The sequence below is a fragment of the Salminus brasiliensis genome, chromosome 16 (genome assembly GCF_030463535.1).
Source record: "Salminus brasiliensis chromosome 16, fSalBra1.hap2, whole genome shotgun sequence".
Classification (NCBI taxonomy): Eukaryota; Metazoa; Chordata; class Actinopteri; order Characiformes; family Bryconidae; genus Salminus; species Salminus brasiliensis.
This window is the reverse complement of record NC_132893.1, coordinates 21,393,192-21,417,720: the sequence shown is the minus strand read 5'-3', so window position 1 is coordinate 21,417,720 and position 24,529 is coordinate 21,393,192. Positions and strand designations below refer to the sequence as shown.

At 40.5% G+C, this 24,529-nt stretch overlaps 1 protein-coding gene across 5 annotated transcripts in view; it reads left to right on the top strand.

Moving 5' to 3' along the window:
- Positions 1-245: 245 nt before the first annotated feature.
- Positions 246-24,529, top strand: part of bbx (BBX high mobility group box domain containing) — a 38,427-nt gene continuing 14,143 nt past the window's right edge. For 2 of the 5 annotated variants that reach the window (XM_072659688.1, XM_072659684.1), the window contains exons 1-8: positions 885-1,163; positions 12,573-12,750; positions 14,725-14,982; positions 16,600-16,801; positions 18,300-18,367; positions 23,034-23,114; positions 23,228-23,305; positions 24,393-24,470. In XM_072659688.1, coding sequence (XP_072515789.1) covers positions 1,159-1,163; positions 12,573-12,750; positions 14,725-14,982; positions 16,600-16,801; positions 18,300-18,367; positions 23,034-23,114; positions 23,228-23,305; positions 24,393-24,470 — 948 coding nt within the window. In that variant the 5' untranslated portion in view covers positions 885-1,158. Of the gene's footprint in view, positions 323-884; positions 1,164-2,642; positions 2,808-12,572; positions 12,751-14,724; positions 14,983-16,599; positions 16,802-18,299; positions 18,368-23,033; positions 23,115-23,227; positions 23,306-24,392; positions 24,471-24,529 lie in introns of those variants that run through there. The other 3 variants (XM_072659686.1, XM_072659685.1, XM_072659687.1) reach the window with 3 other exon arrangements.

Sequence of the window (24,529 nt, the reverse complement as noted above, 5' to 3'; positions counted from 1 at the left end):
CCCGCCTGTGTGTGGCGGTGTGTGATGTGGGAGCAGAAGCACAACATTAAGAAGATGTTGCATTAATCTGTCCGTCTCGGAACAGTGGAAACGTGAAACGGCCGCTGATTGGCTGCCCTGGGCTGCCTCTCAAGCGCGCAGCCAATCAGGGTCCGGCCTGGCATGAAAAAAGCTATATTTTCACTCAGTACAGTAGCCCATGTTGCAAAAAAGTGAACAGAGAAACACACACTGTCGGAGGGTGACAGAGGTGGACAACGACACGTTCAGACCCCCAGTCTGCCCACCGAGCCGATAAGTCACCCTGGCGCCCTGGTTTCAGGTAAGTGGCGGCGTATAGTTGCCCTGTTAGACTCTATTTTGCAAACCAGCCCAGTGATCATTCTCTTGACACAACACCCAGGAAGCTATATTAAGTAGTCTCACACAACAACCACACACACACACACACACAGAGGGGGGATAGTGGCTTTGGTGCTCCGGCTCCTCAGATTCGGGGTCTGGTCTAGTCTGGCGTCGCTCTCTGAAGCACTTCTCTCAGACTGAGATGTGTAAAGTTCAGGCTGAATGACACGAAGGCCAGACCGCCAGTGGATGATGGTAACTGGCTGGCTAGGCCAGTCAGTACAGAGCCATGAACATCCACACACTCACATCCACACACACACACACACTGGTCTCTCTACCTCTCTCTCTCTCTATCTCTCGATGTGTGTATGTGTGTGTATTCAAGGCTTCCCGAGACCAGTTAGTGTGAGTTAGTGGGAGCGCTCACACTGAGGGGGGAGGGCTGTGTGTGTGTGTGTGTGAGAGAGAGAGAGACAGAGAGAGAGAGAGAAAACACAAGCTGAGAAAATGTGTGCAAGTGAATCGAAAGTAGTGCTGTTAGGAGTCGTCTGGCCGCACAGGGGCTTGTTTTGAAGAGATACAGCCCGTTTCTCTTCACTTTTGTCGACTTCGGACTGCGCCGTTGCTCTAGCACAGCGACGACGGCCATCCGGTGAAAATACAGCCAAGTGCCTGAAGTGTGTTAGTGTGTGTTAGTGTGTGTGTGAGAGAGAGAGGGGGCTACTGTACAGAGAACTGCTCAGATGTGTCAGTAAGTTTAAGGTGGACGGAGGCTGGAATGAGAAGGCCTTGGCGTTTCGACTCGCTTCCATGGGGTAAGTTTCAGTTTTAAGAGGCCGTCATGACAGAAAACTTGGACCTATTTCTGCTCTCAGCCGGACCCGAGTGCTGCTTTATCGGCGGCTCTCGGCTATTCGGGGCGATTTTCGTGCCAGTTCGCGGCACCGTGCGGAGCGAGGCGGACAAGCTCCGCCACGGTGCCCGCTGGGCTTCGGGCTTTACACGAGTTGCTTTTCGGGCTTCGAGACTCTCCTCGTCGCCCAGAGCCTCGTTTCGGCTCCGTGGTTCGCGTTGCAAACCGTTGAGACAATATGTACGACACAAGCCAAGGCAGCTCTCAGCACTGCTCTCTCTCTCTCTCTCTCTCTCTCTCTCTCTTGCTCTCTCTATTGCTCTCTCGCTCATCAGAGAGAACGAACGGGCACTTCCCTCCTCTAACGCGAGGTCACAGAACGCGAACGACCGTTAAAAAAAACCCAGCAATTTGGCCAAAAGTTGAGTTACGAAAGTGAACGGGTCGTCGTAAGTAAGTAAAGCAGGGGGGGTTTTACTGAGACCATTGCCTGTTCTGCTAATGACACGTTCAGCAAAGCTACAGCGCTTCGCATCAGTGAGCTAGCTAAGCTAGCGAGCTACTTTTACACCGTCCAACAAATCGGAGAGAGAGAGAGAGAGAGAGAGAGAGAGAGAGAGAGGGGGGAGAGAGACCTGTCGAGGCTGTGTCGTGGGCTCCAAAAAAAAGTCGCTACCGAAAACTCTTTAAGGCACGAAGGGAGCGAAGTGGTCGAGGGAGGAGGTGTTTCTGTGAAAATTGCGCCGCGGGAGTTTGACAGGAGTGAGATTTATACTTCATTTTCCCCAAAGCAAGATGGACTCTCTCTCTCTCTCTCTCTCTCTCTCTCTCTCTCTCTCTCCCTCCTCGCCTGTCTGTCTTGTCAGACCCCAGATCGACATTTTGCACCGAGACGCAAACCTGAGCTCGCTTTGACTAGCTAGGGGTCAGTGAAACCGAAATAACGGGCCTCTCGCGTGGAAAATAATAACCGGTGAGGTGACGAAGCAGGCACGTTAGGGGGTCTTTAGGTGGACTTCTCGTTGGGGGTGATGGAGAGTCCCCCCACTGGTCTTAGCTACCTGAAAACTAACGTAAACGGTGCAATACTGTAACAGTGCAGCCCGGTCGACGCGAGTGTGTGTGTGTGTGAGTGTGTGTGTGTGTCTCGGTCGATCATCGCCGGCTCTGACTCGTTTCAAGCACAGCTCGGTGGGTTTTAACGCTTTTTGAACGAGGGCTGTTCTCGAGGACCGGGGTTTGGGTTCATAACTTTACGCTTCATCAACGATAGCCTCATAAAAACCTGCCCTGCACAGTTTGCAGCTCGACCACCGCACGTAGCCACTCACATGTTAGCCCATCCAACTCGTACGGACACACAAACACACACACAGACACAGACATCGAGGCGAAATGTCCGCTTCAAAAATGTCGCTGGCCGACGAGATGGTGCTCAGGCTCAGTGTTATGTGGTACATTAGGCTGCTGTGGTCCGGGCTTGTGTTCCTGATCTGAGGACGCAGTGTGTTTCTGTATTTTATAGGTCACCACCATCGCATGATACAGCCTGACTGACAGATCCATCTTCATCTTTCAAACACAGCATTTCCATATTCTGTGATCAGTAAGTACACCTTCAGTTCATGGCATGCTTTGGTTTTCAAACCTCGTGTGTATGTATGGATGTGTGTGTGTGTGTGTGTGTGTGTGTGTTTCTATATCTTATCACACTCATTACATCACTACGTTAAAGCCAGTCTGATGCAGCCCCTCTCATCAGTGCCCCCCACTTAATCTTCTCTTCATCCAGTTTCACTTAACCTGCACCGGAGTACCAGTTCATTATTCAGCGTTGTCACCCACTAAACACACAGAGCATCCAGACCGTGTCTTAGAAGTTTAATAAACAAATAAATACTGTTTTTGGAGGAAATCTTGAGATTAGACCGGATTAGAATCGTGCTAGGAGACATGCAAATCGCGGACCATAATATAGGGTACCGTACAGCATTCAATATAATAATAAAATAAAATAAGCATTTTAAATGAATTAAAACAAGCATTAAACACATAAACAATAAACAAACAACCCAAAAAGTGAAATATAGTACAGTTATGGCTGCTGACTAAAAGGACTGAAGATGTAACCTTGAGGATACCACCCAGTGACTGCTTGTTATCATTTGCTATCAGTGTAAACATATTTTTATGCAAAGATTTGGGCACCTTTGGCCACGTAATATGTTGTTTTTTATTGAAAAGTAGTAAACACAGCCTATGTAGCTAATCAAACCAAACAGTGTTTTCGGTAAATCCTAATGCGCAATTATTCTATATATATATATATCAAAACAAGACAACAGAAAAAATAATTCTAATTCATCACTTAGGCTTGTGCAAATACTTTTTTGTTTTGGTAAGTTCTCAGACAGTTGCAATTGTACAAACCTTGTACTAACGCTAATCAAACAAGGGCTCCTCTAAGCAGCTGTCTAAAGATAGCCAAGTGTTTCCAGCTTTTGTTTTTTTACAGTACAGAACTGTTAAGAAATAGCAGGTCAGGGGGACTGTGGAGGTAAAGATGAGATCTATAAGACCAAGAAGGCTCTAGGAGGGAACTACTCAAATGCTGGTAAGATAGGCAAATCAAAACCCCCATATAACTGCCAAGAACCTGCATAAAAGTTTCAAGAGTCAAGAGAGTGGTGCACTGTTCCACTGTGCAGCATTGCTTGTATAAACATAATAAAGAAATAGAAAACATCTTTGGAAGAATCAGATCATGTAGAGAAGCCAGATGATGGAGTCAAAGTAACACAGTTTGGACACAGTTAGCAAAGATATGTTTGAAGAAAAAAAGGAGCTGCGTTTTGTGAACAGATCACCTTGTCAACTGTGAAGCATGGGGGTGGGTCTGTCATGCTTTGGCATTGGCAATATTACGTAGATGAAGGGAGGAATGGATTCCTAAGTATAACAGGAAATATTGGATGCCAATGTCGAATCAACCGCTAAAAGGCTGGAGCTGAAAAGATGATGGCTTCTGCAACAGGATAGTGATCCGAAACACACCTCAAAACCACCGTGGACTACCTAAAGAGCCATAAACTCAAGATTACAGTCCCCTGAACTAAACCTCATAGAAAGTGTGCAGGTAGACATTGCTGTGCAAGATGTAAAAATGGTGGCTCAGAACTAGAGGTTTACTGCAAAGAGTAAGAGGGGAAAATCTAACTATAAGAACTGGAACTTTAACGCTCGGGCAGCCGTTTGCATAAAACTGTGTTTAAATCAAGTTAATTGTCACATCACATTAACACAGGTGTAAAGGTGAGTGAAACATAGTGAATAGTCCCTTATGGTAGTAAAAACACAAATATATAGAAAATAGATTAAAAATAGAAATACAGAATACATACATGCACATTAACCCCTTAATTACACACCTAGGTGTATTATTCAGTAACTACAGGGGCTTCTGTAGAAACTGGTGGGGCTATTCTTTGGTAATGTAAGTTTTTAATAACACTCATAATAATGTTTTTGCACTGTTTAAAATGTACAGACTACACAGGAAAACGTCTACAATCTTAAAAACAAAGAACCTGCAAATGGTTCTTTAAACAATGCCACAGAAGAACCACTTTTGGTTGCATAAAGAACAATATTTTTAATAGAGATGCATTAGTGTGAAGAACCTATACAATGAGTAAAAACGCCTTTAAGCTTTAAAAAAAAAAATCATGCTTTTACATTACAAACCTGGTTCTTTATGGAACCAAAAGGGGTTCTTCTGTGGCATCACTCAAAGAACCCCAAATAAATAAAAGAAATATTGTTTTAAGACTGTTCAAATTCACATACCTTCACAAACATTTGCCAGACTTCATTAAACATCCGTTTTGTTTAACTCCTCAAATATTTTGATGTAGCCTGTTAATGATGGGCTCAGGATCTCTATCGATGCTTAATATTTCCTGTTACGACATTTTGTGCATTAATATTATCAGTATTCATATTTTAGACCACAAGTAAGCCACCATGTATGCTTAGTGAGCTGGTGCTTTCAGTACAATCAATGGCATAACTTCAGCAGCAACCGGAAATTTTATTATAATATTATAACATAATATAATAACAACAGAGGTCCAGATTAATTGTCTACAAAACCTTTAGTGGTAAAAAAATAACTCCCAACTTAATATTAAAGTACAAGATTTCTTGAAAATACAATGAATACTGACTAGACAGGATGATAGTATACAGCAGCTGCAATGGAACTAATTGATTTGAGAGTTAATTGCCCCAGCTGCCCGTGTGTAAACAGCAATTTTTGGAGAGTCAGGTGTACGATTAACTTAAGTATAGTTTAAGGTTTAATGTTAGGTTGGGCTTGGTTGATGTGCATCTGCAAGCGACAGTCTGTGAAGCCATTATGAAGACACCAGTGACACCTGAATCCAGTGCAGTTTCACTTTGGAGTGGAGTGGAATATCACTGGTTACAGTAAACGCTAACAAGAGGAAGCTTTTGAATGACAGAACTGTGAGCCAATGTCCGCCCACTACCTTTGGGTTGTGACGGTGTGTTCATGGCTTATTCGTGTTTGAAAATACCCCTAAATGAAAGGCCTAGTGCCTGTTGAGTTCAGGCGTTCTGATCACTGTGGCAGAAATCCAAAAAGAAATAGCACTGTTTTACAGACTGTGAACATTAAGAGCTAGACGGATGAACTGGTTGGCCAGTTTTTGGGAAAATATTCCCAAACATTATTAGTGGAGGCAGGAAAAACTATTAGCTTTTTTTTAGCCACAGTGTGGACAGTATTCAGACACAAGAAAGCCCAAAAACGTAGCTGTGGCCCTGGTCCAGTCTAAGTCCTCCTTCAGGTTGAACTGGTAGAATTTAACATAAAAACACCATCGTGGTTAGAGCTAGGGGTGAGCAGTACTGCACAAAAATACAACCATGATACCTAAACACAATTTTCACAATACATAGTATGTATCCCAGTACTTGGACACACCATATGTGGTGCTTTTTTATAGCATCACTCAAAGCATGTTCATTTTAAGAGTGTGTAATACCTATTACAGTCATATAACTGCTATCATATTACCCCCCCCCCCCTCAAATAAGAATGAGGGTATCTTGAGAGGGTATTCAAACCTAGCATGAGAATAACATGAGTACTACATCAGTGGTGTGTTTTAAACAGGTGTACATATATAACCTGAGAAGTGGGAATTGTCTCCTTCAAGCCCACCAACAATCCAGTCATGTATGGTGTAGCCAGTATCGCAGGATTTGGACATAGTAGTGCATTTCTGTTGTTCTGTAAGTAATTACAATATCCACAATTTTTTCCCACAATAACAAAAGCTGTTACTACACTCTTAAAAATAACGGTGCTACACAAGGTTCTTGGAGTCTTGCTTGCTTCCTTCTTGTATCTTTAGCTTGTAGGTAAGGTAGGCTGGTTTTCGAATATACTTATAGCTAGATCCTGCTAATACTCTTGTCTTTTGGTTAACACAGAAGCTTGGTGCTCATTAGTTGATTGAGGTGCTGATTCATATGTAGTTTCAACAGATATACATATATAACCACCTTTGAGAAGTGGGAATTATCACATTGCCACCTATAAACCTGATCGTAATCTCACTATCGCTGCAAAAAGCACATACTTTCCAGTGTCCAATCACCAGTGGTGTAACCAGCGTGAACGCTATAGTCACTAATAATGTGATGCCTATAATAGATGGTATGTAAATATAGTATAATATTAAAAATGTAATTTGTTTAAATTATATCTTTTACACTTACATGATTCACTATATGTCCATATGTTTGTGGACACCCATTCTGATGAATGCATTCGGCATCCATTGCTGACACTGATGTGCAAATGCACACACACAGCATGTATAGTCCCTGTAGAGTAGTATTGCCAGTAGAATAGGACTCTCTGGAGCAGATAAACATGAACTTATTGGCACCATGGCTAATGGCAGGTGAAGGCTAGAGCGCTATAAACCTCCCCCCAGCATTTAGCTGTAGGGCAGTGGAACTGTGTTCTCTGGAATGATGGAGCTTCATTCAATACTTTTGGGACATCCTGAACTCACTAACGCTCGCTGAATACAATCAAATCGTTATAGCAGTGCTCCAAAATCTAGTAAAAAGCTTACTGTACATGGACAGTAGAGACAGTTACTCCAACAAAAGCATGATAAACTCTTTATTAATATTTTTTGTTGTTGAAAGAAACAGGAAATGAGCAGGTGTCTCAATACTTATCAATATACAATACATGAATGAATGCATGCACATAAAAAACTATTTTAATATGTTTTTATTAAGACCTTTTCATTTTGCAGATCAGATTTAAATCATTTACTCATACTGGGCTAGTGACCATTTACAAAAACACAATATACCCACCTCTGCAGATACCACTGCGCCATTATATTATAACACAAAAAACATTCTAAAGGGAACTGATGAACAAGTTTAGGAAATATGACTGTTAAGAACCGGCAGTCATATGAGTCAGTAGTACTTTTAAACCAAAACTGTTGGTCAACTACAGTCATTTTCAGCTCCATTAAACCGGTATTGGCCACAATTTTCATACCGTCCGGACAATAATTCAGCCACAGAAGCACAGGAGGTCTTGGAAGCTTAGAACGCAAGCTCAGAAAATGGTTTCTGTTATCTGCACCCTGGTTAACAGAGGTCAACTCTATTTCACTTCAGTCTGTTTAAGGAATTCAGAACATGGACTGTGAAATCCTCTTGAGAGCACCGTTATTGATTTTCATTTAAGGCATTATTCGGCTAATTCCCTGACTTTAAACTAAATAAAAAAGGCACGGAGCAATGCTAAATCTCTGATGTTTTTCACACTCTGCGCTATCCTTTCATAACACAACAGCACAGATATCCTTACCAGAGCTGGAATCAGTCTATGAACCTATCTGTATGATTTAAAAGCCATTTTTCTTGCCATTTTTGTCAATAAGCTCATTTGATAGAAGACGAACTGTAATTTCTGCCATTCTGAATTCCTCAATTTTGTTTTGTTGTTAAGGTACACTAACCTTTATTAACAATAAAGGGGCTACAAAGGGTTTTTGATTGATGGGTCCATGAAGATCTATTACATTGATTTTTAAACCTTTAAAGGGTTCTTTCCACATAATCTCTTACAAATGGTTCTACTGTGGCATCCCCTAAAGTACCTTTTTTTAAAGTACCCTTTATTTTAGAAGTCTGTATCTGAATAAACTACACAGTAATTTCACAAGTTGTTTTACCCAAATAAATGAAGTCTGTTGTACATTAAAACTGGATATAGACCTCATATTACTCAGCTATTTTGAGTTATATGAATATTTGTGGTCATTTTCTAGATGCTCCAGAGTTGATCTTTTTAATATAACACTATTTGATTTATGATGACCCTAACCCTAACCTGATGAACAGGTTTAAGAAATATGACTGTTAAGAACCAGCGACATGAGCATTACTGGGGTCAGGATATTGGATGATCACCACCCCACTTCATCCCCAACTCTCCACAGATCAATTCTCAATAATGATGGCCTCACGCAAGCCTAATAAAGCACACTTTTCCAAATAACAAACTGTGCTGATGTTGAATTTACTTATCTCTCATATGAATGTTTCTCAACAAGTCCAGTAACTAAGCTAGCTGTGCTGCTTCAATAATACACAGTAGGTTTGTGTGTTCAATACAACCCGAGTAAAATTCACACCCTTCCCAGTGGCTCCTGGCACCATATATTTGCACACTAGAAGTGCACTCACCCTCAGGATGTAGTTGTTTCCCCGGACTACTTCCCATTAAGTGTGCAGTTGTGTTTTCTATAATGGTTAGCCTATCGTAGCTTCAGTGTTGTAGGGTGCAAGAGCAAGTTACCAGTTTCTCTACTGCTGAGTGTGACTCTGTGCTGTTCACACTTGCATTACCACAAGATTCTGTCAGGTTCATGTAGTCAGTTAAGGGATGGAAGACTGTGTGATCATTGTGATGAAGGTTATTAATCTGCAGTTCACTCAAAGATTCAGTCAAAGTATTAGGACTATAGTTATTGAGCTGTCCAAGCCTAATGAATTTGAGTTGTTCTAACATGCAGTGTTTAGTATCTTAAATACATTCATTCATTACGTTCTAGTTTGTTCAACATTGCTTAATTAATTAAATAATTGCATAATGTGTGCTTAATATGTGTGTTTAACTTCCAAGTACTCTAGATCTGTCAGATATGGTAATTAAGAAAACCATATAAATTGTTTTCAGGTCATTTTACAGAATCTTGTATTAGTGCATCAATCATTTTGTTTGTCTTATGAACTAGTTTGAAGTTAAAAATTTTGGTTCTTCAAGATTCCCACCCTTCTTTAATTTAATCCCCTAAACTCTAGGATTATTGTTATGTATTTATTAGTCATTCATCTTAATGCAAAATGATTTGGTAACCATTATGTTGAGCATGTCTTGTGGCGTTCCACAGGGGTCTATTTTGGGGCCAATGAAACGGTTTGTGTTAATGTTGTTTGGACAGTGACAATGTGTGGGCATGAATACAGGGTATAAGGGGTTAATGAATCAGGTGTTATTAGATAATAACTATTATTAGTATTGTGCTTTCTTTAAATGAGGTTTGGAAATTGTTAAACTAAATACATAATGTAAATAAGTGTAATTATGCTAATGTTATTGTTTTTTTAAACATAGTTGTTTACTATCCAGTTAAAAAAATATTTTTCCAACCGCCTAAGAATTCTTACATAATTTGAAGTGTTTACTGTCTAGTTTGTGCAGAGTGGCTTGATGCAGGACCAGGTAGTAAGAATTGTCTGATACTCTCTAACCTTGACTTGTGATATGATAGACAACTACTGTTGCTTTTCCTCCAGCGTGCATTCAGTTCTTACATCAACAGACGTCTGGTTGCACATTTGACCTCTTGGCTGAGGGTTGTAGGCCACAACCCAGGAGTTCATTAACAGTGTTCCTGTTACTGAAAAGACTCTTTTAACAGCAAGAGGGCAGCAGATACTAATGAGAGGAGGCCTGCTAGAAGGCAGTGAAATGTCTGCTAGTCATAGATGACTACATACTGCACACTGCTCAGCAGCAGTTGTACTGAGAGCAGCACTGCTGTTGTTGTGTAGCAGAGGGCTGGCTTGTACATGTAGTCCTGTGATGTGTATATGATCTGAATGTGTTATCAGGGAGGTGAGTGTGGATGTGTGTGTGTATGTATGTTTGTATGTCTGTGATTGCGCTAGCAGTGGAGAGTGAGTGTGTGTGTGTATGTGAAGGTCACATGTGCAGTAGAGCAGCAGCGAGGCTGCAGATGCAGAGACAGTGCTGAGATGAACAAGGAGTCCTGAGTCTCCGCTCCCTCAGCTAACACTACACACACACACACACACACACACACACACATTCTCTTACTGTTCGTTTCTCTGCTCCATCATTTACCCTGTTCCTTTCTCTGCCTGTCTACATTATCTTCTCCGCCTCTCTGAGCTCTATCTGATAAGTTGGTCAAAAAAAGGAATGGTCAAAAAAAGAACCAGTGGTGACACCTTTCTTTTAATAAATACTGTCATAAACTGAGGAGATAGGGGTTTCATGTACTGCACTAAATCAGTCCTGAGATATCCATAATACACTATAGAAAAGCATATTGTCACTGTTACACAATATCCAATATCTCCAAAAAAGCAACTGGACTGGAGAAGGAAAAAAATCCTTCTTACCTTTCAATAGAAATCAAACGTCTCATTTCAAGTCACTTTGGACCATTTTTGTTGGTCCATGTATCCTGAAATTACATCCCATTCATAGCAATGTTATTTTTACTATAAAGTAACAGCTTCAAAATCATTGTGATGCGCCATTGACCTGTAGTAGAGAGCGCAGTATTTCTATAGTTGCTGCTCTGGGCTCAAGATGCTGCTAACCGCACTAAGTAACTTTGGGATTGCGGGCAGAACCACAGCCATAAGAACTGTGTAACACTGACTAACTCAATCTAACTCCAAAGTCCAAGTGTTATAGTGATGGTTCTGTAGCACTCAGCTTGTGAAGAAATGCATGTGTAAAGTTTGTTCTTTAGGGTTGGAAACCCATAATCTCCATAATGCTGCTTTACAGAACATCTGCCAGATTCACATTATGTCAGAAAGTGAAAGACAAAAATGGCATAAATGGTTTTTGCATAATAATGATGATATTGTGATGTAACTATTTACAATAGCGTTATGCTATAATGTTTCCCAGCCCTATATATAAATGTTAAAAAAATCCAACCCATCACACTAATTCTAGCATCATTACATTGGCTTCCAGTCTATTTTATTGTAAAGTACTGCTACTGGTTTTTAAAACATTAAATGGATTACCACCATTATCCATTATGGACTGTCTAATTCTGTATGTTCCAAGTCCTTCTTTGAGATTCAGCACTGCTAGTCTTTCGAAAGTGTCTAAAGTTAATAATAGAAACTATTGTATTGAACTATTGTATTGGTTTATAGCTATTTTTGAGCCTTTTGTATTTTTATGTTGTTTTGTTTTTGCATTTTTCATTGTAACCTGCTTTCATTCTTAATTTTACAGCTTTTCGTAATGTAGTTTATATTGGAAGTTTCCTGCATGTATCATTTTATTTGTGGGTACACTGTCTATCTCTTTGTGAAGCACTTTGAGCTGCATTTATATATGAAATGTGCTATACCTTACTATTATAATTGTTGTTGTTAATGATGATAATAATAATAATAATAATACTGTTAAATGGATGTCAGTGTTATAAGATTTTATTCCACTGATTCCAGTCATTTTGCAGCATTTATATTGGTCCATTCATTATGAAAGTTGAACACAACATAAAGAACAGCTCCCAGATTTATATTATGTCAAAAAGGGCAAAAAATGGCAAAAACAGAGATACAATTTTTTTTGCATGACAGCAAGGTTATACATGTAGTCTTACTGTGACCAGCAGGATATTTCAGATTTTACGTTATCCTTCAAAACATCAGCTAATGATTGCCAATTCCTTGATCAAGGTCAATTTGAATAGTTTTTATTTTTTTTTTAGTAATGGCGAGACAGCCCGACACTCCAGCAGAGGGGGTTATGGCACAGTTTAAATCACAGCCTCTGTGTGTGTGTATGTGTGTGTGCACTTCCCTGCAGCGCCAAAAAAAGAAACGTAATGTTCTGTTCAGCCAAAGTAATTACAAGTGTGTCACGCCTCCCTGGCCCTTTTGTATCCTCACTTAAGAGCATGTTGTTGGAGTGCACCGAAGCCCCAGCTTGACCTCTGACCTTTGTCCTTGTTAGGGTCATCAGCATCATGAAGGGTGGAGGAGGGGGGAAGGAGCCGCCAGCAGAGGGCGAGGTGAGCGGAAAACAGCGGCCTAAACGCAAGTGCCTGCAGTGGCACCCGCTGCTGTCAAAGAAGAAGGCCCTGGACTTCTCAGAGGAAGAAGAAGAGGACGATGAAGAAGACCTGGAGAAGGTAGAAGTTGGCCCGATACTCTATTGGATCACTGCAATGTACATTTTACAGGTTTTCATGCTCACAATACACCTGATTCAATTAATCTTATTACCAAGCCATTCAGTCCATTAGTTTTAGGATTTGATTTAGGTTTAGGTTGAGTTGTACAGTGTGATTATATTTTATTGTTATTATGCTAATTTTTCTTATTGTGATAAACAATAGGCTTTTCTTCATGACGAGCTGTGCGTTTTGTCTTGATGTAAGACTGTTGCAATATATATAATATACAGTTGCAATCAAATTGGTTCAATACCCACTGCTAATTGAGATTATTTGCAAAATTTACAAACTTTAAACTTCGAATTCAACATAAAATGCCACTTTTAATGACGTCGTCTTTAGTACTTAGTACCGCATTCTTTTACTGTTATGACTTGCTGCAATTATGATGCATAGCCAGACACCAGCTTGTGGCAGTGTTCCTGAGGAATCTTAGGCCATTCCTGGGCAGTGGCCTCCGTTTCACTAATATTCTTGGGTTTGCTGCTGCAACCGCCTTCTTCAAATCCCATTTCTATGAGATTAAAGTCAATCAACTGTTACGACCACTCCAGAATCTTCCAGGACTTCTTCTGAAACCAAGCCTTGGTGGAGTTCGGAGTATGTTTGGGATCACTGTCCTGTTGGAAGGTCCAATGACTCCTACGCTTCAGCTTCCTCACAGAAGGCATGATGTTTTCTTGGATTTCCTGCTGCTTTTTTGAGGATTCCAGTGCCAGAGGAAGCACAGCAGCCCCAGAGCATCACTGAGCCACCGCCATGCTTCACTGTAGGCAGGGTGTTCCTTTCAGCATATGTTTCATTCTTCCTCGTACAGACATACCCACTAATCCACTGGCCCAAAAAGTTCCAGTTTAGTTTCATCGCTCCACAGAACAGAATCCTGAATTTTCTTGTGCTTTTGGGTTAGTAGAGGTGTACGGGAATGAAGACCTTCTGTGTTTAGTATGTGCCTTACCGTGCAAACAGAAACCTCAGTGCCTGCTGCCACCAAATCATTTGCAGTCAGTTGAGCTGGTTTTTGAACCAGCAATTTGGTGGCAGCCGATAATAGCTTTTTCTTTCTGCCACATCCAGGTAGTGTACCCACTGTTCCTTTAACTTTGAGACTTGCGAACTGTGCTTCCAACTGTATGTCTAGGAACATTCAGTGCCTTTGCTCTAGTTTTGTGTCATTTCCCTTGATTGTAAAGGCAGTGATCTGTTCTCTGAACTTTTTGGACAACTCATTTGCCTTAGCCATTTATACCATGCAATCAGACATCACAGTCAACAAATCACTAGCTAGTGCATGTATTTGATGTGTTTTATGCTTCGAATTTACAGTATTTCCAGACAGTAACAAAATGTTTACATCTTTATGATGCAACTTGATTAGTTGCATCATAAAGATGTAAACATTTTGTTACTGTCTGGAAATACTGTAAATTCGAAGCATTGGAGCATGTGTTGTGTACCAGAGAGGGGAAAATAATTCAAACTATTTCTTGTATTGTACAGTGTTTTGGTAGCACTTTTCCAATCTGTCGACCATGCTGTCACAAGAGAAGATTAAACAATAAGGACAAATATAATGAAGACAGGTTACAACTACATTCTTTCGCTCCACTTTTTTAATGATCACTATAATTATTTTTATGTTTCAAAATAATAATCCACCGATCCAATACTAGGATCGGAGATCAGTCTCCATACTAACAAAGATAAGCTGAATTATGTATCAGAAAATTAGGCCGGTTTATTTTAATAACTCTATACCAGTCTAGTGCTTTAAAGCTTAGATCTATAACACAGTTATAGATTACCCCTCCTGCTGTCACCACTCTTCCCCATGATCATGCTGTGCGGAATCTGGAGCTGAATATTCTAGGCTTTGAACACAGGCCCCCAATTGAGTAGTGTGCCTAAATGTGTTTACGTTTATTCCAGGAGCCGGTGGTGTGTGCCGAGCGTGGAAGTCAGGAACCTGAATGTGGGGCGATGGAGGACGAAGGTGAGGAAGACTCCTCGGAGCAGAGAGCTCGCCGGCCCATGAATGCCTTCTTGCTATTCTGTAAACGACATCGCTCGCTAGTTCGCCAAGAACACCCGCGGCTGGACAACCGTGGAGCTACCAAGATCCTGGCTGATTGGTGGGCTGTGCTGGAGCCCAACGAGAAGCAAAAGTATACAGACATGGCTAAGGAGGTAAGCCACTGCACCAAGGACTGGGGGTGTAGGTCTGCAGTATAAGGTCAGGTTACTGAAAGCTGAAGTGGTAAAGCTTAAATCAGATTGTTCTTTAAGCTAGTATCATGTTCAGATTCAGGCCACTTATCAAACATAGGACCATTAGGTAGAATCAGTGACTGTAGAAGAAGTGGACAGTGCAAAAAGGGAAGCAACCACAGGAGCCGGCTGGTTGCAGTATGATGTGTAGCTCCACCATTCCTTTTACTTTATCTCATCTAAACTGTCTTTCCATATCCCGTGTCTAATTTCAACAGCTAGTTTTCCCTGTGCTTACATTAGCACATTTTTATTTCCCCCCAGTAATCAGTATTTAAAACATTACTCTGCTATATCGTAAGAAGGCGGGGTTACACTCAGTAATTAAGTGGTTGACAGCCTTGGGTGAATAAGACCATCTGCAGGACCTGTAATTCTGTTCGTTACATGGAGTAGCTGCGTTGTAGTGGAACGTACATAAAATTTTACTGTTGAAACATTACACTTACCGGACAAACTGGGTAACCAGGGAAAATCTGCTTTGCTCCTGTGCTGTAAGCTCAGTAAAGGTGGATATAAGACATGCTTGGACTGGGAGAAAGGTACGGGTCTACCAAATGAGTAGACGGGTCTGGCTTCACCTCTGGTCTCTACTGCACAGACTCCGATTGCAAATTTGACAACATGGCAGACAGTTTTGGCTTCATTTCTATAGAACCAAATGGGCATCGTCATTGGTTAGAATCTCTGTACTACAACTGTTCTGTACTACAATTCATAATCAAGAACCAAAAGAAACACTGCTTTTCATTTTTAATTTGGTGTCAGTGTGTAGTTTTAAACATTGACATGAGTTTCTTTATTTTAAATTAATTTTGTGTCAAAGTGTCTCATTGTTGTTGTCTCTCATACAAATGGAATATGTAACTGTAAAAACTATTTGTGGTAAACAGTAGAATTACCAGTATTTTTGAATAATTTTTTACTATTTTATCAAGTTGATCAAAACGGCTTATTGTCCCCTGGCCTGGTTTAGATTAGGATGACTTAATCAAAGTCAAAATACTGTTGGAAATTTGCACCTGAATAACCCACAGCAAAAGTTGAGTTGCCACTTGTCAGTTTTGAGTTTGGGGCTAAGCAATACCGTAATTTTCAGTGCTTAGTCAAATCCAGAAATGTACTTGATGCAGTGCATGTAGAGAATTGTCATACCTATAGCGTGTGTCTCAACATGTTACTAGCATCTTTTCTATTATACTTTCATGCCAAATATCTTACAAGTCTAACCAGGCCAAAGAGCAGTGCTCTCAGGAAGACTCAGGAAAAACTGTTAAAGACTTGTGTATGTCATTGCAATGTAGTCACTGTATGTCTCTTAGTTATTATTATTTATTTTGCTGTGTGACTTTTCAAAAAAGGGTTTAAAAAATCTATGACTGTAGTTGTTTGTAGTTGTTGATTATTAGGAGTGTTCTCCAAATAACTGCAATGTCAAATTGCTATTGTTTTTCTTGTAAAACTGAATGTATATTTTTGTATCTGTTTGAGGATTCATGTCCCTAATTGTGCCATGTGTCCCTCTGCATTCTATAGTATAAAGATGCCTTCATGAAGGCCAACCCAGGTTATAAGTGGTGTCCTGCTACCAGTAAGCCAGTGAAGAGTCCCACTCACACAGTCAGTAACGTCAGAAAGAAGGCCTGGTCTCTGCCCTCCAACCCAACCAAGGATGCTGCTGTTGCCAAAAAAGTGCCCAAATCAGACGGCACACCACAGCTTAACTTTGCCATGGCAGGTGGGTAGCATTAAATACACTGATACACTTACCACCTGCTTTATTACTTTATGACACATTATGAGGTCCACATGCCCTAAAAGGTACACTGTACAGTTACATATCTTAGCCCTAATGTCATGCTTAATATGTCAGGCTCAGTCTACTTAATAGTTTAGTGACATTGACAATGGGCGCTGCATTGATACATGTTTGAGGCACAGTCAAGGGCAAAAGTTTGAGCCCCCCCTTGACAAAATCATGTGCAGAGAGCATGCGTCTGCACATGATTAATTATGTTTCATTAATTAAATGACCTTAAAGTGCCAAAGGATGTTCCTTGCTCCTCACAAAACATGAAAACAGTGACTAAATGAGATTTCTTTCTTGTCTGCTTCCCTTGTTTTCACATGATCCGATAGCCTTGTGGATCCAGATGTTAGTCAGCTCTGCCAGTATTTACTGACATCCAGAGCTACATATCAGGCATAACCAAAGCAAGCAAGCAGGCTGGAAAGAAAGTTTCATTGAATTTAAACATCACCCTTGGTGAAGTTTGTTTGGGCAGGTGTGTATACAGTAATTGTACTCGGCAGCAGGCCAAAACAACCCTACGGAGACCCTTGAAAAGAAATTACACAGACATATGCGCTAAAAGCTCAGAGCGGTCTAGTGGACTAAGGTGCTGCCACTGTGATCGGAGCTTTGCTAGTTCAAATTCCCAGTCATGCTGCTTGTCATCAACAGCTGCAGTTCGAAAGCGCACAATTGACCTTGCTCTCTCTGGGGTGGGGTGATGTTGGATGCCTGTGCTGACCAGGTGTCTGTTAGCTGTTGTGCCAAGCTTTTTGCTCAGTGTGTTGGCTGCCTAGCGATGCTGCATCAGCGTCAGTTTGAAGAGAGGTGGTGAGAAGACATGTGTCAGAGGAGATGTGCTGGTGGCCTCCTAGTGCTGGGGGCACTGGCTTTCCAAATTGGGTAGAAAATGGTAAAATGAAAAAGTAATGAATTAAAATAAATATAAACGATTCCAGAACACAGGACCTTTGTTCCTGTATTTACTTTCTTGCTCAGGTACAGAGAACATTCTTATATAGTTTGTGGTGAAGAATTTTGGTGTTCAAGTTTACAAACTCTATAGGAGCGCAAAAGCCCTTCATTTATTGATGTCCGAATAAATTGCACCCCCTCTGTGGCATGGCAGTTATCAACACGTACTGGTTCCTCTAGTATGCAAATATTTTCTATGCTTGTTTTCTTAACCTGTATCAACTCGTGTCTCCTGTGCATCAAACTCAATGTGCACTGGTCTCTTATTTTGTACATACAAGTTACTCCTTGATCTTCAGTTTTCCCACACACCTATATTTTTTCTTTGATTGTAGTCTATCACAACTTCTAGGCCAATAATGCTGATTTTCTATTTAATTTCTGGTTAGTAAAACCCGTGTTTAATGAAAATAAGTACTGATACCGTGTCGTCCCATGAACTCTAATTTCTACGTGTATTTGTGTATAGATCCAACAAAGATGGGTGGCCTGAGCATGCTGCTGTTAGCTGGGGAGCACGCCTTGACTGCCAGAGAGGTATGGTGTCACTACAATAGTCTCCTCACACTTTAGCCTCCTGTGCTGTTACATCAGTGGGCACAATTCTCTATAACAAAGATAGGTTTGAGTACATGGGATAGACCATAAGGAATGCATTTCAGTGTTTGCAGTATTGTGTTTAGTGTTTAGCTTTCTCAAAGAACTGTGAAGCAGCTACGCCAGGGGTGTCTTATCCGCAAAAGGCAGATGTGGCTGCAGGTTTTCATTGCAGCCAAGCAGAAGCACATGTGATCAGTTGTTTGAAGACTCATCAGTTGACTAGCCTGTTTGTGGATAAAACTGGACACCCCTGAGCTATGCTCTAAAGATACTGTAGGATTTTGTCCCTGTCTGCTGTATGAGGTTATTGCACTTAGGTTCAGAAAGGGAGATTTGAATGTTATAAAGGTGGCAGCTGTGACTTCTCTGAGACACTGAGCAGATATGTGCCTTGACCTTAACCATTGTAAGGGAAGCAATTGCACACTCCAAAGGCACAGCCACCTGACTGCCATCAGTAGCACTGCTGATTCTCCTGCCCCCTAGTGAGACCCAAATGGCATCGCACTCAGTTCCATCAAACACCGCCTGTCAGCATGGTTAGACAGGCTGTTTATGAGGTACGCTGCACATGTCAGACACAAAAAAACACAAAAAAAAAAGCTGCGATATCTGTTAAGAGCAGGAACCACCACCTAATGGCTATTTAGTGTAATGATTGCCACGTTAGAATGACTGTACAAATGTATGTGGTGACAGATATGGACAAGAAAGGCATATTAATAGTTTATATAGAATTTGAAGAATACCGTCAATGTGAAAGACATGGTGTAATTAGATATGAATTATTTCTCAAAGTGCTCTGTCAGTGCCACATTTGTGTTTATGTATAACAGAAAAAATAATCATTAAAAATTTAAAAATGTATGTCTTTTACATTTGTGTGTGTGTATACCCCAAACTTTCAATAGATAAATATATACCAATCAGTCAAAACATTAGCATCACTGAAGTGAAAAACATTGATTATCTTCATCTGCAGTGGCATCTGCTAAGGGGTACGCATATTAGACAGCAAGCAGACAGTCAGTTCTTGAAGGTGGTGTTTTTAAATGCAGGAAAAAGGGTCAGACTTAAGGATCTGAGCCACTTTGAGATGGGCCGGATTGTGCTGGCTAGCCGAGTCAGAGCATCTCCAAAACATCAGGCAGATCTTGTAGGGTTTTTCAGGTATGCAGTGATCAATACCTACCAAGAGTGGCCCAAGAAAGTATAACCAGTGAGTTGGCTACAGGGTCATGGGCACCTAAGGCTAATTGGTGTGATCCAACCTCACAACTTAAAGGACTTCTGCTAACCTCTTGTTACCAGATACCACAGGAGACCTTCAGAGGTCTTGTGGAGTCTTGTGTAATGTCTGGAACGGTCAGATCTGTTGTAGGCAGGATTAGGCAGTTTGTATTTGTTGTGTTTAATCTATATTCTTTTCATTATATATTACATCAGATAAATAAACTTTCCTGAATATTTAATGGATATTGTAAATACTACGATACATGACAACTCCAGTGAAATATATAAAAAAAAATAAAAATTCATAAAATGAAATCAGACTAATCTAACAAAAATAACAGTAGAAATTAACAGTATAAAATTACATTAGTAAGTATCATGATGCACATCATATATTTCTAAATTGAGTTTTTTAAATTTTGCAATATTACCTTTGTTCCTCCACACTATGGGTAATTGCATACTTATTTATGAAGATTATGTACTTGCAAATGTTGAATATTTCAGCTAAACAGATACCTGATAGAAAAATACCTTTTGTCTTTTGAGGTAATTAGCATGAAAACACCAGACTGTTATATTATTTACACACTATTAGACTGTTAACAGTCAACTAAGTGTTCTGTTTATTTTTCGGATATGAAACTTAAGGCTGATTATGTTAGTGATGGAGTTATGAGGGTGAAGAAAGAAAATGTGGTACAATCTGCAGCTTGTAGCAGAAGAGATAAAGGCTTATTTTGTGTCAAGCGTGCTGCTAAAAGATGTGGATTTGGTATCAGAGCATTCTAACAAAGTAAGCACTAAATATGAAATCAAAGGACTGAGCTATTGCAGTATTAACTGACCGTAATACTTTGATAGCAAATTCATTTGATTTGTACAGTATCTAGAAAACCACAGTAGGACAAAGATGAAGGTGAATGGGGCTTTCAAGGTCAGAGATGAGGAGAGCATGCTATAGGTAAACGTGGGGGTCCTCATTCTGCAGTTCTATTTGAAATACATACTCTTTGTTTGTCCCCTGATATAACGAACACATGATGTCTGCCTAGTCAAATTCATTATGACAGGCCCGTCTCCACTATTACAGGGCTACACTGAGCCGTGGCTCTTACAAACCATGCCTAGGTGCTCTGGCTGGGTCTCTGTGCCATTAAAAGAAATATGGAGCAAATGCTGTATGTCGTAAGTGCAGTCGTGTCCCTGTGCTTTTGGAGGACACATGAGCTTTTGTGGCCCATTCATTAAGCATCTCAGAGAGATCTTGTTACTGACCTACGATCAGGTCCTGTCCATGGAATTAGATTCAGTAAGAGGAAGCAGAAAATGACTCGGATATGGAAAACGGAAAAACATGTGATTCACATGAGACATGTATATTGTGTAGATTTGCCGCACCGTAGAAGCTAATGGTCATTACTTAGCCACTTTTGCAAACAATGAAGAAAAAAAGCAGATCTCTAACATTCTCCTGAAGGTTGGGAGGCAAGTTCAGGGCAAACGGTTTTAATGGTCATTTCTTAAAAAGACAAAACAGATTTTTCAATCTGAAATTGATGCTGGTTTTCGTAACTGCTATTGTTCTACTATGTGAGGCCGTCGGCCAGTATAGCCACAAACAGTGACCCACGCAACACCCCAACTGTGGTGACTTGGGGACTTGTATAGACCTTTTGTCCAGACTACATTTCTGACCTTGTATAGTAAGCTTTGTAACAAGTATAAACACCTGAAAAGCAGAACAACTTCAGGAAGTCATGATCAGCAAAGCATTTGCAACGTTGTATAGAAATATTTCTCTATTGTTCACCCAAAATAGAATGTATGTGAATAGCCTCAAATTAATACAAATGTGCTACACCTCACAGTCATTGTTTCAGTTCATATCCAGTATGCTGGCATACAAACAACATTGTCACTGTTCTTATCACTCCTAATCTGAAATGTGTATCACTCTGAAAGGTTTATGCATATTTGAGCTGTGTGTGTGTGCGTAATAAGAGTGCGTCTTGAATGATTCTAGTCTGAGAAGAGCTTTGCCTGGCATGGGTCTCTGTGGACTCCTCTCACTCCTGTTAATCTGCAGTGAATTCCATTTTGCTGCTGCTAAGTGATCCTAATTGCCCTCAGCGCTGTGTTTATGTCACTAAAGAGTGCCAAAGGGGGTCCATCCAAAAAACAATAAGCAGCATCTCTGACTTCTATGGATAAACTGTATTACATCATCTGCCTAAACGTCTTTTCTTTTCTTTTCTCTTTAAAAGGCAAGCAAGCCTGAAACTGTATTTCACCTTGAACTTCAACAGAGATTAGAGTATTAGTATTAGTGTATTTTCCTAATGTATAACTGTATATCATATTAGTAAACACACAGTGCCCTGAATTCAGTTCATCACTCCATTATTGCAGATAGTAAAATATGTATGGCTGTGTGTGTGTGTGTGTGTGTGTGTATATATATATATATATATATATATATATATATATATATATATATATATATATATATATATATTGTTATTGTTATTGTTATTGTAGATAGCAGAAGATGTATGGTCATGTGTATATATACATAAAAAAAAGTGAGGGCTTGCACTCGCCTTCAAATGGCCAAAAAACCTGCCCCTGTATCTTTTGGAACTAGTGGTCTTTTTACATTAACAAAAATAGAGGCCCCAATAGTGGCTCAAATCTGATGTTTTTAATGTGACCTATATCCGACATTCAGTTGATGCTCCTAAATTGACAGTCATGTGCAAAAGAGCAATGCTTCACATGAGGTTTCGGTTTCTCAAAATTTACCAAAATTTACAGGAGGTCTGTTACCTCCTTCACTGCTGTTGTCTATTTTCTTTTGCCTTTTTCTCTTGTCTGCATTTATGAGGAATGTCGAACTGGATTGATGTAAAACTTGCATGTGGCGGTTCAGACTGATCGTATATATATATTACATTTCAATACCACATATGAAAGTGGCCCAAATCAGAACTGAAAATATCAGATTCAGTGTGTTTCTTGCTGACACAATGATTTTTTTTTACCTTCTGTGTGAACGTACCTTTAGAGATCCTCTTGTTTCAGAAAGGACTTTCATTTCATTTTGTAGTCCTTGCATCTGCAGTGCTGAACAGTATTTTGTCTCTGTGTAACCTTAGGAGGAAAATTACTTCGCTAAAGTCATTAGTTTCTTTGACCAGTGTTCTAGTGGAGCCTTAATAATAAACCATGGCTCAACTGGGAAGGGTCAGCTCAAACCATACAGTTTTGGCTTTTAACATCATACAAGTATTTCTTCTGTTGAAATCTTTTCTTGGGGTGGATTTTTAAGCTTTAGCTTCTTGTTCTTCTATTTATTTTCTATTTGTAGATTTCCTCTAGCACTTCACAGACTGGGGTCTCGGATGTCGCCAAGCTTTCTGGAAAATCTGCCCTTTACCAGTTGGCCGAGGTGAGAAACTTAGACACACATTTAGCACTTTGCATCTCTCTCAGGCTTGTGTGCCAACATGCACCTTTAGTGTAATGAAGCTATTGTTTAACTCTGTGCTATTATGTCCTCAGCTTTCCTCCTGTCCACACCAGCCTGCTGAAGGACTTAAAAGCTCAGAAAGTAAAAGCCCAGCGGTCCCCCAGGCAGAGGTGAGAGCTCTAAGCGTCAGAGTCTATCGTACAGGGCATTGAAAGTATATCCTCACATTTAAATTATCAATATGCAGCATAGGTAAGGTTGAAGGAATGGTTGAAATGAACCTGATTTATCTCTTACCTCAGATGCAGTTATTTTGCTGAGACATATGTGGTATCTGACGTGTGCTTCTTTAGTTTACAACAAGAGATGGTAAGCTAATGTTGCTAACATAGAGTTTAATGCCCCTTTTTTTTTCATATTTTATGTAGTAAGTACATTCTCACAATTACATTCTGATGACGCCATGTTTGGTGTTTGGTCAGAAACGTCTCACTCTGAATTGCCCTCTGGTGGATGTATGGCATCCATATGAACATAAAGGACGCTTAGGAGAATGTAAGCAATGATCTGCATTTGAAAGGGATGTATTGAAAGGGAGCATTAACGAGCCATAGGCAAGTCTCAGCTCGGATCAACTGCATCTGAGGTAACCGATAATGTTCAGTGTATTTTCTGATAAAATGTTGAATGACAGTATTATATGTGATATAAATTAATTTTAGAAATGGAGTTCTGTCCTAGCAGGCTATGTCCTGAAGCTCAACTCATGGCTGTAATATGAACACACTGAAGTGTGTGGACCTGTCCACCCCAGCTAATTAAGAAATGAGACTGTGACAAGTTCAAGAGGGTCATAAAAATAAGATTGTGTAATAGTAATTGAGAACTGCTGACTTTTCTAAAGGACATTTTCCCCTGGCTCCTACCATATTCATTAAAGTGCTACAGAAGTCAAACACACAAACAGTGGAATTGCAATTGTAATAACAGCTTTGTGCCTCATGGGGAGATCGTCTACACCTCCACCTTTAATTGAATCAGTCCGCTTGAACTGAACTGGCCCCAGTTCCAGTGAACATGGTTTACATGCTGATGCTCACTTGCTCCCTTCACTGCTGTATTAGCGAGCGCCTCACGTGGAAATCACTGCACTGCGATACATATGTGAGAAAAGCAGCATCTGTTCTTGTTCCGGCCTTTTCTGAAGCGCTGATACACTGCTCACTGCTCCATGTTCTTCTTCTCTTTCTCCTTCAGGCGTGTGGCCCGTCTCAGCCCAACTCGCCTGATCTTCCTAGCAGCTGTGTGCGGTCTCCCCTCTTCCAGCTAGCTGAGGTAGAGTCCCCACTGCAGCCTTTTTTGCAACTCCAAGACACCAAGAGCTTGTTTACACC